This window comes from Peromyscus californicus, unplaced genomic scaffold (genome assembly GCF_007827085.1).
Source record: "Peromyscus californicus insignis strain IS unplaced genomic scaffold, ASM782708v3 Scaffold_22__1_contigs__length_63687245, whole genome shotgun sequence".
Lineage (NCBI taxonomy): Eukaryota > Metazoa > Chordata > Mammalia > Rodentia > Cricetidae > Peromyscus > Peromyscus californicus.
In genome coordinates, this window is record NW_026294525.1 from 54,683,857 (window position 1) to 54,702,622 (window position 18,766).

The 18,766-nt window shown below is 39.9% G+C and overlaps 1 protein-coding gene across 7 annotated transcripts in view; it reads left to right on the plus strand.

The window, feature by feature from the left end:
- Positions 1–457: 457 nt before the first annotated feature.
- Lin28b (lin-28 homolog B) overlaps positions 458–18,766 on the plus strand; it is a 110,259-nt gene continuing 91,950 nt past the window's right edge. The window contains exons 1-3 of one of the 7 annotated variants that reach the window (XM_052751398.1): positions 1,232–1,530; positions 11,693–11,741; positions 13,199–18,052. In XM_052751398.1, coding sequence (XP_052607358.1) covers positions 18,043–18,052 — 10 coding nt within the window. In that variant the 5' untranslated portion in view covers positions 1,232–1,530; positions 11,693–11,741; positions 13,199–18,042. Of the gene's footprint in view, positions 680–1,231; positions 8,671–9,214; positions 18,053–18,766 lie in introns of those variants that run through there. The other 6 variants (XM_052751399.1, XM_052751394.1, XM_052751393.1 and 3 more) reach the window with 6 other exon arrangements.

Sequence of the window (18,766 nt, forward strand, 5' to 3'; positions counted from 1 at the left end):
GTCGAACACACATTTTATCGGGCACGGCGGACGCCAGGTCCCCGCGGCTCGCGGGAGCCACACGCGCTTTCTCCCGGCGGCCCTGCATCCCTCGCCGCCGCCGCCGCCGCCACCCAGCCCCGCTCCGTCGTCCCCGGCCCCGAGTGAGCGCGGGGCTGCGGGGGGCGCCGCCGCCGCCGCCGCCATCGCGCGTGCTCCGTGCCAGCCGCGGGGCGCGCGACCGACGCCAGGAGGAAGGCGGGGCCGCGGCCCGTGCGCGCCCACAGGCAGGCCTCGGGGACGCGCCCCGGCGGGCAGGCGGGCGAGGAGGGAGGCGCGCGCCCGCGGCCGGGGGCGCGCGCGCGGGGGGGAAAGGGGGAGGGGGCGGGTCCCCTCGCGGCGGCGGCGGCGGCGGCGGCGGCGGCGGCGGCGGCGGCGCGCGCGCCCGGCCAGGGAATGAATGGAAGGTTCAATCTCGCGCGCTCGGCGCGGGCAGCCAATGACGCGGCCCGGGGAGCGGCGGCGGGCAGGTGTGTGTGCGAGCCTCCGCCTGGCGCAGGGCTCGGCTCCCGCCGCCCGGCACACCCCCACCGCCCCGCTACCTCCCCCCGGGGGACCCCGCGTGCCCTGCGGCTCGCCATGTGCGGGCTCCCTCAGGAAGTGACAGGCTCCGGGGCGGCGCGACCATGAGGCCGCGGAGGTGAGCGGCCGGCCGCGCGGGCGCGGGTGCGCGCGGGCGCGGGGCGCGGGGCGGGGGGTGCGCGCGGGCGCGGGCCTGGGCACGTGAGCGACGTCGAGCGCAGCCCGGGCGCGGAGGCGCGAGCGCGGGGAGGGCGGCGCGGCAGGGCGCGGCGGCCGTGACGGGGCCCGCCACGAGTGGCCGCGCGCGGGAGGGAGCCCCGCAGCCCTCCCGCCCGCCCGCGTCTTGGGCGGGCGGGCGAGCGGGCGAGCGGGCGGCCCATGTACTTCCGGGTTCACACCTCCGAGGCCCCGCTCGGCGCGCGGGTGGGCGCGGTGCTGTGGGCAGCGCAGCCGCCCAGGCTCGCCGTCCGCGGCTCGGGCGGGCTCGGAGCGGGCGGCGCGGGGGTCTCACGGCTCGCACGCTGGCTCGCTGGCTGGCTCGCTGGCTGGCTCGCTGGCTGGCTCGCCCGCGCGGCGGTGCGGGCGCCGGGGATGCGGGCTGCCCGCCAGGGGGCGACCGCAGCCGCCCCTCGCGCTCGCCGCGCACCCGGCCGCTTTGTGCCGGCGGCGGCGGCGGCGGCGGCGGCGTCGGGGAGCCGGCCGCGCCGCGCGGGCTTGGGTGGCATCGGTTCATGCGGTAGATTTCAGGGTTTGAAGAGAGCCGAGACAAACGGAGGTCGGCCGTGTCGGAGGAAGGATAAAGCGCGGGAAGAAATGCAGCAGCGCGAACGGGCTGCGGCCTCTCTATGAGGATTTGGAGTCCGAAAACTTTTTTTTTTTTTTTAAATTGAACGTTGATAAATACTGAGAATTTCCGAGTAACAGCTTGCAATATGTATTTAGTTCCCTTATTGCGCAAATATCTTAAATGTAAGTAATAGTAAGTCCGCCATTTTGGATTGTTTCCTGGGTGAAATCTTAGGTGCCAGCCTTTCTTTGAGTTCCTTTCTATGACTTTTCATATGAAGGTTTTTAAGGTTGTCGTGTAATATTACTGTTCACAGACATAGTTTCTCCTGTAAAGATTTTTATGCTTAGAATTGTAAACGCAGGAGAGGAATACATCGTGATCCTCGTTTATTGTAGCTCTTATTTCTTGGTCAAAAATACTGTGGGAGTGAAGGAGACATAGTATTACAATGATACAAAACATTTTACAGTATTGCTGAAAAACAAAAAGTTATTTTTTTCACTGATCAGAAAGTTATCTTTTATTTTCTTATGTGTGCAGATTAACATTTAGTTGAACAATAATGGAAAACAGCCTTTTAAAATAAAAATTTAAAGCCCACCAGTAAATTATAAAATACCACGATTTTATCACATCTTTCAAAGAAACCTTTTAGAATTAAAATTGAGTTATTGGAAATGTGTGCCACTTTTTGTAAATTTATGAGATGACATCTTCCTATTGTGCATTTGAGTAGATTTGATAGTGGACCTGAATTAGTCTAAGTTAACAAAAGAATATGATGTAACAATCATTTCTCCATTTAAATTAGTAATATGATCCTTGTTCATCTTGAGGACAGTTCTCAAAGAAATACTTATTTTTTTATTAAATATTAAATTGACTTATCTTTATGTGTGGGAACTACTGAAGTCTAATGTGCCTGGTTTCTGAAAGACCTTTAGGAATTAAACTGCCACGGGCTTTTTTTCCAGCACAAGAGGAAGGGGAAGATTCCCATGAGTAAGGAATTTTAGACCTTGCAAATTTGCAAGTAGGATCAGCTGATTGTATTTTGATAATAAAATAGCTTAAGTGTTTAAGGAATTAAATATATTTAGTGCACATTGCTGATACGAACGATCTGTTTATATATACTTTGCAATAGATTTGAAACTATATGATCTGGTGATTATATTACCATTTGCCCTTTTCAAATAATAGAGGGGTATATTTTTATATATGTTCTGTGACCAAATTTCTTTGAGAAAGAATGAAAATTTGTTGTGAAATTAAACACGAATTCAATACACAAAAAGTTTACTGGGCTGGGGTCTTTGTAAATGAAGCAGACTGAGATTTGAAACACTTGTGCTTCGTTTTCAGAATGACTCATTTTAAAGGGTGTTGCACATGTAAGTTCCCAAACCCACCAAATTTTGAGTAAATACAGTGGGTAGAAAGTTTTATTTTTGTGTTGTCCTAATGAAAGAAGAGGTAGGTGTGTCTTATCCGTTTGAAACCTTAATAATGATTAGTATCTGATCTTGTCATTGTAACACATTGGTATAATACTTTACAATTCCTAGAGGAGAAAATGTGCTCCCAAATAAAAGATCTGTCCATGGCATTCTTTAGGTACAGGGACTGGTGTCTTTAAAATAATTGAAGTGATACCACATTTTCCCAAGCTCTGACCAGGAGATGATTTATAAACATCATAATTTATAGTTGATTATGATAAAAGAAAAATAAGAATATGGAGATTGTCAACTTAGAAGTAATTAAAGCTACTGATCATGAAAGGAACATTAAAATATTTCATTAGGCAAAGGCTTATTTTGTCAATTTAAAATTTCTTTTTTTTTAAATTGCCAAATGGTTAAAGATGGTTAAAGATGTTGTATTTAAATGCTTTAGAACCAGTCCTGACTTTCTTGCCCTTCATAAGTAATGTATTTTCTTTATAAACAATCATTGTTTTTGATGAATTCCAAGGTAAACAAGAATGTCTAGCTTGCCCAGCAGAACAATGGAAATTATTTATATCCAGATACTTAGAATTGATTTGTTCATACAGATCTGGAAATATGATTTATAGGATTACATTGGCTTGAGAATTTACCATGTACATGCTTAATGGTACGCTGAATTCTCTGGCAGGACGGCTCCACCAAGTCGCTGACCACAGTGCTGAATCAGGACAGCCATGTTGTCCCTACTCAGTCTAACTGAAAACTGTACACAGAAACTGTATGGAGATTTAAGTAGAGCTTAGTCTGTGTGTCTTTTATGTGCAATTTCATTTAATTAATTTTTCACCCAGTTGTATTGTACTCATGCAGAAGATGTGATAAAGAAATGTTATCCCCAAAGTATATTAATTTACTGTTCAGCATTGATTTTGAGTAATATGTGTGAACTCAATAAGATCAAAGCTAGAGGTTTTCTCATTTGAAAGCTGCTACTTCCTGTTACAGAAATAAGCCAGTGAATTAGCTAAAAAATTGTGATTTTAGTTGATGGAAGTGCAAGATTATATATGAATGAATTTTTATTTACAAGTTTTGATTGAGGTTTACATTTTAACACCATCAAAATCAGTATCAAAATGTGTAGTTACCAAACACCAAATTATAAACTACATGTGAAATAAATTCTACTTAAAAATAGTAGTATGGGCAGTTTCCAAAAGGATAGAAATTTTGAAATAGTCTTAAATTAGCACTTTGAAGAAATTAATTTTCTGTTGTTTGACAAGCATCAGGGTGTGAGAGCTTACAGTGATGGATGCATTGTGTGACAGAGGAAACTATGTAAACAGTCAGAGGGAGTGGACTGTAGAAAGTATCCAAAGAGGAGTGTGTTCATGAACACACTGACTGTTTTAGCAAGAGAAGTCCTATTTTAAGTATAGAACTTTGACATTAGTTTCTAAAAATAGAATGGATTGATATGCAGGATCATCAGATTAAGGGCCAGAGGTGACAAACCAGGACAAAGGGCATGGAGCTCTTTTTAAGCAATTCAATTTGTAGGTTTTTTTTTCCATGTTTGAACAAAAGCTTACTTATATAGAAAGAAGATCTAGTGTTGAATGACTAGTTCCAATGATGGAAGAATGTGGCTCAAATTGTTCAGATATTTCAAATCTATGTTTATGCTGTTGTTTTTGTTGTTGTTTGTTTTGTTTTGTTTCTCCATGTTAATGAATGCCAGAGCTGCAATGCTGCTTTTTTGTTTTTCAGATAATCCCTTTATGCAACAGTGGCTTAAATTCTTTGAAAACATTTCAATTACAATATTTTAGACTACATGTGAGGGTTAAAAATATTTTTGAGTAGATTTAAAATTTTAGAAAAGAAATCTATAAATGAAAAAAAAATAGTCCTTGTTTCACCCTCTTAAGTAAAATGCTATTGATTTTTATATAACATGACATTATTACATCAGGTCATTGTCAGTCTCGTAATTGCAAGCATTGTTTTTGTTATATTAGAATGTTTTTAAAGATGTGTATTCAAACTATTTGGAATGTGCTAAAAGGTATTTGTTTAATTCTGTCTCTGGCAATATAAAAATTTAAGCATTAACAATGTGTATTAAAACTAAAAATATGTCAAATAAAATGTTGTTAACATTGTAATTAAGTAGAACCTTTCGGTTTTACTTGGAATCACTTCATTTACTCCATAAGAAGCTATTTTAAAGTTATGCTGGGGCCTTTAAAAATCTTGTGGTTAGCTTTATAAAGATGGAAAGTTTGCCACTGTTTGATTTTAATCTTTGATCTACAACAAATTTTGCCAATTTTTCTACTCTTCAATGTGACTGAATTTAGTTATATGAAACTATTATTTCATCTGTTAGAAAGTAAACATTTGCATTAGAAAAACCATTATGCTATATCTTATTTGTATTGTAACTCAACTGTATTGTTTAAATTTAAAGAGTTGTGTTTAGCAGTTAACATTTGTTCCATGATCTTTACCTTCACATAGTCCTGACAGTATGCTGGTTGACTGAAGTTTTTATTTTCTAGAATAAATTATTTATTTAGAGCATATGAAGAGTTGGTAGACATGAAACCAGTAAAATTTCATATTGCAAACTGACTAAAAAGTTAAATTAATCTTTCTAATTCAGCAATATTATGAATATTGCCCTCTTATAATGTGTTATAAGTTAACTTGGATACTTTGTACATAAAAAAAAAATAATATTTTTTTTTTTTTTTTTTTTTTTTTGGTTTTTCGAGACAGGGTTTCTCTGTATTGTTTTGGTGCCTGTCCTGGATCTTGCTCTTGCTCTGTAGACCAGGCTGGCCTTGATCTCACAGAGATCCACCTGGCTCTGCCTCCCGATTGCTGGGATTAAAGGCATGCGCCACTGCCGCCTGGCAATAATTAATTTTTGACTGATTTTTTTTTCCAACCTAACATAAAATTCTTTTTTTTCTTTTTTTTTTTTGTGGGGGGGCGGGTTTGAGACAGGGTTTCTCTGTGTAACAGTTCTGGCTGTCCTGGAACTCCCTTTGTAGACCAGGTTGGCCTCGAACTGAGAATCCACCTGCCTCTGCCTCCTAAGTGCTAGGATTAAAGGCATGGGCCACCATGCCTGGCTTCTCTGTTCTTATCTTAATTTTTAATGTTTCATAACATTCTCATCTTAAAATTTCAGTAACCTAAGATTTTTTTAAACTGTAAAATTGCATGTATTTGTGTTTCATTTTTACAAAGTTATTTAAAGTCTTTACCTTTGTATGATTGAGATACAACATAAATAATTTGTCCAGTTATTGCTAAAATTATAGTAGGATATTTAGTTGAGTTACAAGGTAATTTATTCTGATTTTAGGTAAGATTTGAATTTAGTCAGCTAACAAAATTTGTAACAAATAATTACAATATGATTTTATCAAACATTTTTAAAGCATAGTTTAAGATAAAATTAATCATTGTACATCTAATATTTTGCTTATATGTGTATGTTATATTTTAAGTTATTGTTAGTGTAAGTAAGTATTGTGCTTTATTTAGGCAGACGGATCTCTGTGAGTTCCAGGCCAGCCTGGTCTACAGAGCTAGTTCCCAGGCCAGCCAGGCCAGGGCTGTTACACAGGGAAACCCTGTCTCAAAAAACCAAAAAAGAAAAAAAAAAAGAATACATTGTACATTGTTGTCTATTTTGCTTTCCAGAAATGTATTTGATATAGTAAATTGAAGATGTATTGTAAATAGGCTGATTTTTGCTGTAAGCTGTAGGTTGAATATTTATTAAGTCATTATCTTTATATCAGTTTAGTCAGTACCGATAATTAAAAATATCTAATATCTCTAAAAAGGTTGGGGAATTGTGGAATAATCCTTCTATGGTGAATATTATTCTTGATTGCTAAATTGCTTTTTGCTGACATAAAGCTAGCTTCCCTTTTATTGATATTAGAAATAAAAGTTACAAACAAAATTAAGAATACTATGTTATATACTAGTATTTTTTAAATTCATTACTCAGTTTTATAGGCTTAACAGTTTGTCAGCGCTTGAATGAATGACTTAATTCAAAGTAAGAATCATTTTCCTATGCAGTTAATTACCATAGTGGATTTTAACATATAAATATTTTTCTATACTTCAAGGAAAAACATAAAGTTTAGGAATATTTGTAATACATAGTGATTGTAAGTAAGGTAGTTGCTTACAAGTGATGTGTGTTCGTGCATATATGTGTGTGTGTCTGTCTGTATCTGTGTGTATATCATGCTCTGGATTGAACTCAGGAGCTCATCCATGCTCGGCAAAGTCTACCATCTAAGCTACGTTCTCAGGCCCTATATATGAAACAAACTAAAATTGAAATTATATATGTACTTTATAGGTTCAGTACTCAATAATCAATTCACTTTCTTATGATAAGATTTTTTTTTCCTGTCATAAAAGCCTAGAGAATTCTTTTTCTTTTTTCAGTTTTTTGAGACAGGGTTTCTTTGGGTAGCTGTGGCTGTTCTGGAACTAGCTCTGTAGACCAGGCTGGCCTCGAACTCATAGAAATCTAACTGCCTCTGTCTCCCGAGAGCTGGGATTAAAAGCATGGGGCCACTGCCACCTGGCCACAGGAATTATTTTTTAAAATACGTTTCAAAGCTGGGTAGTGGTGGGACGTGCCTTTAATCCCATCATTTGGAAGGCAAGGCAAGCAGATCTCAATGAGTTTGAGGTTAGCCTGGTCTACAGAGTAAGTTCTAGGCCAGCTAGCCAAGCCATGGCTACAGAGAAACCCTGTCTCGAAAAACCAAAAAAAAAAAAAAAAAAAAAAAGAAAAAATAAATACAGGATAATCATAATGATCTAACTATACTACAATCTCTGCTGCCATAGAACCCAGTGAAGTTGGGAGAAAGAATGTCTTTTCACAAGGCTATTCCAGTAAATTACAAACCGTCATTACACGGTAGAAGCATTGTACTTGGTAAAAAGTGTGAAGAAGAGCTGCAGGTGGAGCTCTAAATGATGAACAGAGTGTAGTCCAGTGAAACGGCAGAGAAATAAATTCCAAGATTTGGGTTTTAATTTAATTTTAATAAAAATTAATGAGTGTTACATGAAGTATTTTAGGAAAACCGGAATAATATTAAATAAAAATGCCCATATATAAAATATAAGTACTGTTTTTTGTACTACTAATATATGTATACATTTAAATACTTATTTTCTGTTGAAAATGCATTTTATTTATTTAGTTTTGATTTTTCAAGACAGGTTGTTGCCCTGGCTTTCCTGGAACTTGCTCTGTAGCCCAGGCTGGCCTTCAACTCAGAGATCCACATGCCTCTGCCTCCCAGTTGCTGGGATTAAAGGCATGTGTCACCACCGCCCTGCTGGAAATAAATTTTAAATAATTGCATATAACATTTACCTATCTAATTCCAACAGTAGTCATTAAGTAAATAGTATATGGATTGATTATAATCCATTTTTAAACTTAATTCTATTTACTAACTTTTGTTTTTTAATGTGCATTAGTATTTTGCCATGGGAAGTTTTGGGTCCCCTGAAACTTGAGTTACACACAGTTCTGAGTTGCCATACGGGTGCTGGGAGTTGAACCCCGGATCCTCTGGAAGAGCAGCCACGGCTCTTTACCACTGAGCTATCTCTCCAGTCCCCTATTTACTAACTTTTAATTTGGAAAAATGGTATGACATATTTGTAATCCCAGCAGACTGGCTGAGTCAAGAGAATAGCAAGTTTGGAGCTAGCCTGAACTACAGAGTGATGTCCTGTCTTCAAAAACCAAAGGAAAGAAAGGAAAATAGAAAAATTGAAGACATATAAACCTCTGTGAGTGTGTAGGTTCATGCAGTGCCTTTTTCAAGGTTCTGGTTCTAGTACAGCAGACAAACAAGATCTAAGCATTAGTCAAATATATGAATTTTGTGTAATAATTCCATTTTATTTTTCTGTTGAAAAGAATGCTAATGTAAGAACCTAATAATCCAAAATATCTTACATGAGTTTGTATAATTGAAAATTATTATGAAATTCAGTTGATAATTGAAATATCTGAGTATTATTCAAATTGCTTGGCTTTTCCCCCCCTTCTTGGATACTTTGAAATCTGGATCTTCCCTTTATAATGAAGAATTTTTGAGCCAGGCAGTGGTGGCACACATCTTTAATTCCAGCACTCATAAGGCAAAGGCAGGCAGATCTCTGTGAGTTCAAGACCAGCCTGGTCTACAGAGCGAGTTCCAGGATGGCCAGGGCTACACAGAGAAACCCAATCTTAGGGAAAGAAAGAAAGAGAGAGAGAGAGAGAGAGAGAGAGAGAGAGAGAGAGGGAGGGAGGGAGGGAGGGAGGGAGGGAGGGAAAATTTGTTTTTGACACAGAGTCTCAAATGTAACCTTGACTGGCCTGAAGCTGGCTGTGTAGACCAGGCTGGCCTTGAATTTACAGAGATCTCCTTGCCTCCACGTTCTGAGTGCTGAGATGAAGGCACTGGGTACCGTACCTGGTGCTCTGGTGCTCTGTCTCTCTCCGTCTCTCTCTCTCTCTCTGTCTCCGTCTCCGTCTCCGTCTCGCTCTCACTCGTGTCTGGCAGTTCATAACCGCCTGTAACCCCAGCTCCAGGAGCCTGACGCCATCTTCTGCCACTCTGGGACCCTGCATGCAAATGTGCTTACCTACATGCAGACACACACATAAAAAGAAAAATATGGTCTTGTTCGTGCTGGCCTCGAAATCCAAATCAAGGTCCTCCCAGGTCAGCATCCTGAGTGCCTGGCTATTGTTACAACTCCTGAATTAAAGAACAGTATCTAGCCAGTTCTGTGATAATGATTTTGACTTTATTAAACCTGACATTTATAATTTCTCCAAATTATTGGAAAGTTTAAAAAAATTAACCTCATTCATTATATTTGCACATTGTTAAAATATGCTTATTTGAACTTTTTTATGAGAATAAACAGATAGAGGGACTAAGTATAGACTGTGGTTGTCAAAAGTGTAAGCCAAGGTTTTACCGAGATAATACATATAACTCAGCTGAGCAAAACAAAGACTTGGGATATGTAAAAGAGAGCTTATTTGAATAATATTTACTGAAGTTTGCTAAAGTTACAGCCTGTCATCTTATTTTTGTTGTAAACACAGGATAACTAAAGGAGTTAATGTACAGAAGTTCATGTGCTTTTTGTTTGTGTTCTTTTTTTATTTTCAAATGTTATTTGGCTTGTTCTTTAAAAAAACAAAAACCACACACACATACACACAAAATGAATGAATGAATAAATGAATAAAAAAAACCCAGAGTCAACACAGTGGGACTCACTACCTGGGAAAGCCTTCTTACCTTTTGAGAAAACATTAGATTGCAGCTAAATTATTTGCACCTAATAAGGTGTGTGTGTGTGTGTGTGTGTGTGTGTGTCTGTGTGTCTGTTTGTGTGTCTGTCTGTCTGTGAATATATAGCAGATACAGAGTCTAAAACTTAGTTAAGGGAAGACAAACATTGAATGTATTAGGTGACTAGATGCATGTTCAAACCAATCTGTTGTTCAGACTTTAGTAACTAAATGCCAACTCAGTGGCCAACAGGGTTTTCTCTTCTGAGTGCTGTTCCTTGTGTGGCCTGTTCATTACAAATTTCATTGTGTTGTAGCGTATGTTAACAACTATGCTAGAAACATCAACACTTAGATTTTTATTTTCATCTATCCATTCGTCCGTCTATCTGTGTATCTATCCATTGGTTTTTCAAGGCAGGGTTTCTCTGTGTAGCCCTGGCTGTCTTAGAAATTGTTCTACAGACCAGGCTGGTCTCGAACTCAGATCTGCCTGCCTCTGCATCTGGAGTACTGCGATTAACGGTGTGTGCCACCACACTTGACTTAATACTTAGATTTTTAAAATGAAAAATTTTGGGTTAATATGTATTTGATGTCTTTAAATATAGTTAATTATTAAAGTATATTGCTATTCAAGTAATTTTATCTTTAAAATGTATTTGAAAGCTGGGTGTGTTGGCACCCAATACTCCAGAGGCAGACAGATCTCTGAGTACAAGCACAGCCTAGTCTACAAGGGCAAAGACAGCTGGGGCTATAGAGACCTTGTTGCACCCACCCAAAAGTATTTGAAGCTAGGCACAGTGGGTCATGCCTATAATCCCAGAATTTGCCTGTAATCCTAGGATTTTAGAGACTGAGGTAAAAAGATTGCTCTGTGTTTAAGGCTATCCTGGGCTACATAGTTGAGACCCTGTCTCAAAAAATTAGGAAAAACAGTGTTTGCATGTGACAGCAGATCTAGTAGTCAGTGGTGTAGGGTTATAATTAGTTTCGGAACATGATTAATTTATGATTATCTCCTAAATATATCTAAATAGATAGTCAAATTTATCAAGAAGCATGGTATTGTAGCTTAGGTAGATTTTTAACTGAATAATTGTGAGTGCTTACATCTTTAATCCCAGCACCTGAGAGGCAAAGGCAGGCGGATCTCTCCGAGTTTGATGTCAGCCTGGTCTACAAAGAGAATGTCAGGATGGTCAGGGAAACCCTGTTTCAGAAAACCAAAACCAAACAGACAGAAAATTTAAAGCTACGTTAATTAAATTGTGATTATTGCAACTGAATGTTCTTGTTTTATTTTTTTAAGCCAGTGTCCCTTGATAGATGTTTACAGATAAGTTTATGGCAAGTGGTTATCTAAGTCAGCTAGGTGATTTTGTAAAGACCAGTTTGTAGGTGAGCTCACAAAGTCAAAATACCGTCATTTATTCTTTTCTAATGAGTCGTTAAGTTGCAGACGCAGAATAGGTGGCTACTGTAGTACTGACTTGAGCTCTCTGATTTTAGGTACTTCAGAAGACGATGAGGTCATTCAACCAGGTTTCGTCAGCCCCAGGTTAGTTTGTTTTTAAGTTAAATGTTTTATTTAACCTAGTGCCTTGAACGATCAGTGGAGGAGTTTGAGAGGGCTTGACCAACCCTAAGGATTTTTCCACTTGGGCAAAATTGGCATCATATCCTGTATACCCTACCCAGAATATTCCATCTTTCAACTGTTCTTCTTACCCCAGCTGTGTGGGTGGCATGTTCTGTTTACCTACCTTCTGTTTGACAGTGTTTGGTTTGGGGATTTTTTTCTCCATAACTTGAGCAAGACAGATAACATACTTAAACACTAATGGAGACAAGTCCATTGCTTATTCTTTTCTGTGATTCCCAATAGGTGCTAACAAATATCTGTTGAATTGAAGTTCAGCTATGGTAGTGTTTTCAAATAATTCGTTGTATGTAAAGTGGACTTTCTGAGGAAGTTTCATTTCATTAATCCAGGGAGCTTCATTTATTTTGCTCTTTACGTATAACTACCATAATAATAATAATATTAATAATAATATTATTATTATTCTGAATAATGAATATTCATAATAATAACAACAATCTGCTTATTATCCTATTGTAAAATGGAATTGGTTGAAGTTAAACCCAGATTTAAGATATGGAATTTTATTTTCTTATATTATTTTTTTTCAGTAATACTCTTTTTTGGTAATAGTATGGTACTCTGGCATTTTCCCTAATGAATTAAAAACCTGTCTTGTTTTTGAGGAAGGGTCTTACTATGTGGCCCTGCCTGGCCTGAAACTTGCCTAGTAGACGAGGCTGACCTGGAGCACACAGAAATGTCTCTGCTATGAGTGCTGGGGTGAAAATGTGTGTGCTCCACACCTGGCTCTGACTGAGTCCTAGATTAGTGTATCTCTGAAGGCACTCACAAAATTCATAATGATTCATAATAAAATGATCTTATTATTAAGTTTACTAATCAGGATTGTATAACCAGAGAAAGAAAAGATCAGATATTTAATGGAGAAGCCATAGTCAATGCTGCCTTTTGCAAACACTGCTTTTGTGGAATAAAACTTAACATGTTGATGATGCTCTAAGTGAGTTTCATGAAAAAGAACACTATTAAAATTTGCTACAAAATGTTGGATATATCATTTCCTTTCTTCTTACCATTGATTGTGGAGTTTTTCTGGAGGTAAACTGGCATTTTTCTGTTTGGAAAAACTGTTCACACCAGTGTGTTAAATGACTGCAATAAAGTTTCTTGTCTGTTTCCTCTTGATGAAAAGGGAGTTGGAGATGAAGGGAGATTGTTCTTTGGCTGGGCTGTAACAGACAGGCTTGACCGTCAGTGGGACCCCGACTTCCCGCTGTTGGTGGGGAACTGAAGCCCCAGCTATGTAGTGAGTGACCAGCGGCTGCCAGCTCGGTGGGACTGGACGGTTTTCTCCAGGATTTGCGTCCCACCGCCCTCTCCTCTTATCTTTTACTCCTCCCTTTCTCCAGCTTCCTGTGTCTGCTGTGCTAGGTGAACCCTTCAGAGGAAATATTGAAATAGCCCTAAGAGGTAGACCACACTCTTTTCAGCTGATTATTTGTTTTTGTGAGATGAGATTTTAAATAATTAATCTGTAAATGATTTTAGGTGAGGGAGAATGCATATGTGTACATTGAGTTTTTCATCTTATGGACTCAGACATTTCTATTTACTGTAAAATGGTCTTTGAATTCTGAAGCATACATGTACAAGTAAAACACGTGGAAAATAGTGCCTATCATTTTTTCAAATTAAAGTTCTTTTGTGCTATTCTGAATAATTATGGAAAGCTTATTTATTACTAGAGGATTGTTCACAAAGTTACCATTTTAACTAACATAGTTCAGGGAAGTGTTGAACATAGCTTAGAAAATGCAACGAAAGCAATACTCAATTTTTATTTCTTTTTTATGGAAAGAGAAAAATGTTACTATAATGGAATTTTGCTAGTTTTTCAAAATAACATTTTATAAAATATGCTTTAAAATAATGCCCTGTTTATGAATTTTATTGTTCTAAATTTTGTTTTACAGCAAAAGTACCTGACAAAAACCTTTAAAGATACCTTGTTTTTGAAATATAAAAGTAATTTGAACAAAAAAAATCTTAAGATTTGTGGTAACGAGTTCCTCTGTTTCTACAATAGTCCCCAAGCACTATAGTTCAAAGGGCATTTAAGAAAAATTTTAAGAGATTTTTGACAACTGTGAGTAACTCTAAAAAGAAAAATTGCATTTTTGTTTTCCAGTTTAAAAAAAAAAAAGAAAAGAAAAGAAAAAACGGAATGAGACCGGAATTTTGCTCTTGGAAACAAAAACAAACACCCTCGGGTTCTGGGGTGCCTCTGCTGACAGGCTCAGTCGGGGCTGGTTTCCTCTGCCTCCCTGTTTAAATCCACTTCGCAGAAATGCAGGGAGTGGGTGGAATCGGATCGATTTTCCGAGACGGGCAGGTCGATAGCCTTTGCCCAAGCTGCCCGGGAAAGATCACGCGGAACAGATGGGTTCCCCAAATCCACAGGCCTGGAGTCCCTCCCGCCCTCCGCTTTCCAAATGAGAAAGGCGCTGCGGATGTGTGTGTTCGCTGCTTGCCAGCTCCCAACTGCAAGCTTCGCAGTTTGCTCGTTTTAAGCGTGGCCGGTGGGGGCAGGGCGGGAGCAGTCACTTGTCAAGGAGTTTCTCTTGAGTCTCCGCTGGACCTTGCCTAGATTTACAATGTTCTGGCATCTCATAGATAAAGAGGTCAAATTATAAACGATAAGTGCGTAAATTAAGTAAAAAGTCTAGATTGGGGCTAATGTTTGTCCTAGTGGTGAAGATAAGGATTCTGTTTGTTTTGAAGAGCACAGTGACAAATGTTTAAAAGTGCCTTCGTAAGACAGCAGCAGCTTTCTTTGGAAGACTGGATTTCTCGAGGGAAGTTGGTGGAATAAGGCATAAAGAGTAAAGGGGTAGGAGAATGAAAGGTGGTGAGCAGGTTGCTGGAAGAAGAAGAAGGAAAGGGCAGATGGGCTGGTTCTGGAGTCGGGCTTGGGAACCCTGGGGGCAGGAGCCGCACAGAAAGGTGCTAGCTGCTGAGCTAGGGCTGGAGACCTCTCCTTACCTGCTAGAGAACAAGACAGAGTCCCAGCTGTGCCACAGCCCCTCACAGTTTTCAAAACAACCAAAGCACTGTTCGTGCTTTAATAGAAGTCACACAGGGACTAACAGTGAGCAAGGATGGAGGTCCTTGCGTTGTGGTGTTGGGGAGTGGTTCAAATGAGAAAATGTGTACCACCTTTAAAAGGGAAAACCCAAGTGTGATAACCAAAGGACCCATGATAGATTGCTTTTCATCTCCTCCCTCCTGTGTTGAGTTGAGGAGTCAGTGTAGGACTTGAGCTAATTTTAAAGACATTTTGGAAGAGCTATGATAAATCAAGCTGTGCAACATTTGGCTTTTGAAGGTTTAAAACATGCATTTTAGTCAAACGCAGGTCTTCCTGGCACTAAAAACAAGTAGGAAATGAGAAAAAAATTAAAACCAGAAGACTTGAGAAGGTGACAAATTGAAAAGCATTGTAGGAGACTCATAAGAACCATTTTATGTGAAAGAAGCATTCTGAGCCTTAAGAGCTTATGGTCAGTTTATAAAAAGGCTCAAAAGATTTGGGGAAGGGGCAGGCAAGAATAATCTACTTAAAAGACAGTGCCATAGTCCTGAGTTGATGAGATTGTGTGTCTCCTCCTTTTCTCCCCCTTCCCAGCTTCCTTCCTGCTTCTTTCCAGCCTTCTCTTCCCTCTCTTTCCCCCTCTTATCCCCACCCCCAAGGTGTGTAAATGGTTGTGCCTTAAATTCTTTGTGAATGAGTTTTAGAGATTTTCTCAGGGCTCCCAGTTGGAAAAGCCTTCTACATAACTTGAAAGGCTGATGTCCCTCTCAGGAAATGAATGGATTGATAACCTCTGACACCAGTGACCAGTCTGGTGAACCCTACCTTAATGCTTTGAATCCTGGAGGCCGCTAACCAGGCACAACTGTGAATCCCCACAACTGAACTATCCAATGTAGTTCAGCAGTGCTGTCCCTACTTTATACACACTTTCAATATATCTGAAATTTGTCAAATTTAAGAAGGCAAGGACTCAGAATCCACTTATTGTTGTTTGATTCTTACTAGTAAACCCTTACAAATAAAACAGACTTGTAGATAAAATGTAATTTACCATAAACAACCCAAAATTTACAAGCCTGTTAATTTTATGATACTTTTGCACTATCCCAATTTACATGAATATATATTCAGGTTATTTGATAGTAGATTTTTTTTAAAGTAATTCCTTAAATTACAAAAAATACATTCAGAATTATATATTGTAACAACTTTGGTAGTAATCCATTTCTGTTATTAAAATAGAGTTTAGTAAATGCTTTAGCAAACAACCTCTTCAGAATGTGGGACTTGTTACACTTGGAAAATTGTTTGGATTTTTAGTTTTTTTTTTTTCTCTCCACCAGCTGGCACATTGTTATCCTTCTCAAAATAAATAAAAGCTTGCCTCCTTCCAGAGAACAATAAAAGAAAGAAACAGATGAAAAAAAAAATCTTTCCAAATTGATCAGTTTTGATTGACACCATTTATCACTAACAGCTGAAAATAATTTCTTTATGCACTGATTATTTTCAGATCTAAGCCAATTAGTTTAAATTTGTTTTTAGTTTTTCAGTATGAGAAGGGATTTTAATAGGTGTACTTGGATTTTTCATAATCCCAACATTTTAGTTTGTGTGAAGCACTGTTAGAATGTGGGCTTGCTTTGGAGAGATGGGGTGAGGGGGTGTTGGCATGGTGGGGGAGGGTCAGCTGGTAGCTTTGAAGAAGGGAAGTGGTATCTACAGTTTTTCTGTAAACTGCTTGTTTAAGAAAATGGGGGATGGGGCAGCACAAGACTGGTGGAAGCCTTATAATGTTTCAAAACAGGGTAACATTTTATATTTTGAAGAAATGAGGCATTTCTAGTTAATATATAATATGTAATATTTTTAAGTATTCAATAAGGTGGCTAATACTGTTATAAACACGATAAATCCAGTTTGAAAAGCAAAAAGTGTTTTGATGCAGGGGGGCCAACAAGAAGGGACGGAGGAGCCCACCTCGTTATAGTTTCGTTTATTTGACCGTTCTGCTTGCTGGCTGTAGACTTGTAAGATGTCAGGGTCCAGTTAATCTTACACCGATTTACCTTTCCCCATGTGCCTTCTCCCTACGCCAGCCGTGCAGGCTTTTTTCTTCTACGGTAGCCTCTCCCGCATTCTCTTCACCTCCTCACGCCTCTCCCCTCCCCCTCCGCCCTGAGTCTCCTGCTCTTGGGGAACAATCACCACTGATTGAGGTTCACTCTATGTTAGACTGGAAAACTGGGCTGTTATTTAGGAAGTCATTAATCACATCTCCTCCCCCGGAAAGAGATGGCGGAGAAACCTGTGAAGTACAATTTCTTACTATACCTCTCAAAAATATTCTGAAATGAGCAGCATTATTTGATAGGAAATTAGTAGCGATTTTTTTCCCAGTAGGATTTTATTTTAAATTTGAAAAAATTTCAGATTGGAATTAGGAGTGTTTTTGCCTTTTGGTAGGTTTATGTTACCAATATCTGAAGTTAGTGGTTAATTAAATTAAAATTTGGGCTTAGGAATTACATATTTTCCTCCACGAATTAAATATTAAATTAACGTCCCTAAGGTGGTTTGGTGCTATGGAATAGCAGATTGCCTGTGGGGTGTGTGTGTGGGGAATCATAACGTCAGTTGCTTTATTTAAATGGCTCCCCCTATGAGATTAGAGAGGCTTGTGTGTGGAGCACGCGTGTGCACAAATACCGACTGTCGCTTTTCTAAACCAGCAATTCACAAGGACCCTTCGTTGTGTTTAAACAGTACAAAATTAGCATTCTGATTAATCATAAAGAAGCGTCCCAAATTGTCTTTAAGATAACATGTTTGAGTTTTCCGTGTTCATTCATAAATTATTTTGATGTCAGCACAGATGAAATGGCGATTGGTTATCTCTTCCTCTTGCCAGCCCCTTAAGGATCCGAGGTGAAATTAGTAGCAAGAAAGCATGTAATTGACAAAGTCACGTGTGCTCAGGGGGCCAGAAACTGGAGAGAGAAGAGAAAAAAAAATCAAAAGAAGGAAAGCACATTAGACCATGCGAACTAAATTTGTGATCGCACAAAATCAAGATGTTAGACGGATGCTGAAGATCACTCCGGTCCAAAGGGAAAGTTTTCATCTCTCGAGTTTGAAGCTGAGGGCCGGTGGGGCAACATGGCCGAAGGTTAATTTTCTTTTCTATTGTTTTACTGTGATTTCTTTCTTCTTTTCTCCCCAGCTTCTCCCCACTACCCAGTTTCTCACCCCTTCTCGCCTGTCCCCCTTTACCCTAATAACTGGGCATTACTTCCCCACCCCCTCATAGTGCCATGGGGCTTCGGCAAAAACCTATTGTTACAGATCTCCAAAATGTTTTGTACCGCCCACACCGATTCACAACTTGAAAAGCTTTCAGGGGGCTATTGTTTGAATTGTGTGCGTGTGATTACGCGTAGTTTCAGTTAGTGAGACCAAGAAAACTTTTATACACCTGCCCCCTCCCCCATTCTACCCTAACTTTAATTGAAAGTTAGGGGGAGGGGAATGAATGCACATTGCAAATAACCCGGGATTCCCGTCTGCCGCATGTGCATTGACCAGTAGCCAGCCCTCCTCAGCATTTCTCTTTTCTCTTCCTGCTTGCTAGAAAAGCCAGTCTCGCTGGAAAATTACTCTATGTAAATTGGAATAGTATTAGGTCAGCAATATGTGAGTGGAGTGTCACAGGCTGTAACTGTAGAATGTTACGGAGCAATGGAGATACATGAAAAAGTATGCGGATGTGCAGAAACGTGGAAGCTGGTGTGAGCGATGCAGCGCTGTGGCTTCCTCTCCCTGGCTTTGCTTTTAACCCTTTTCGTTTTAGATATTTTTTAAAGAAGGAAAATATTTACCAACT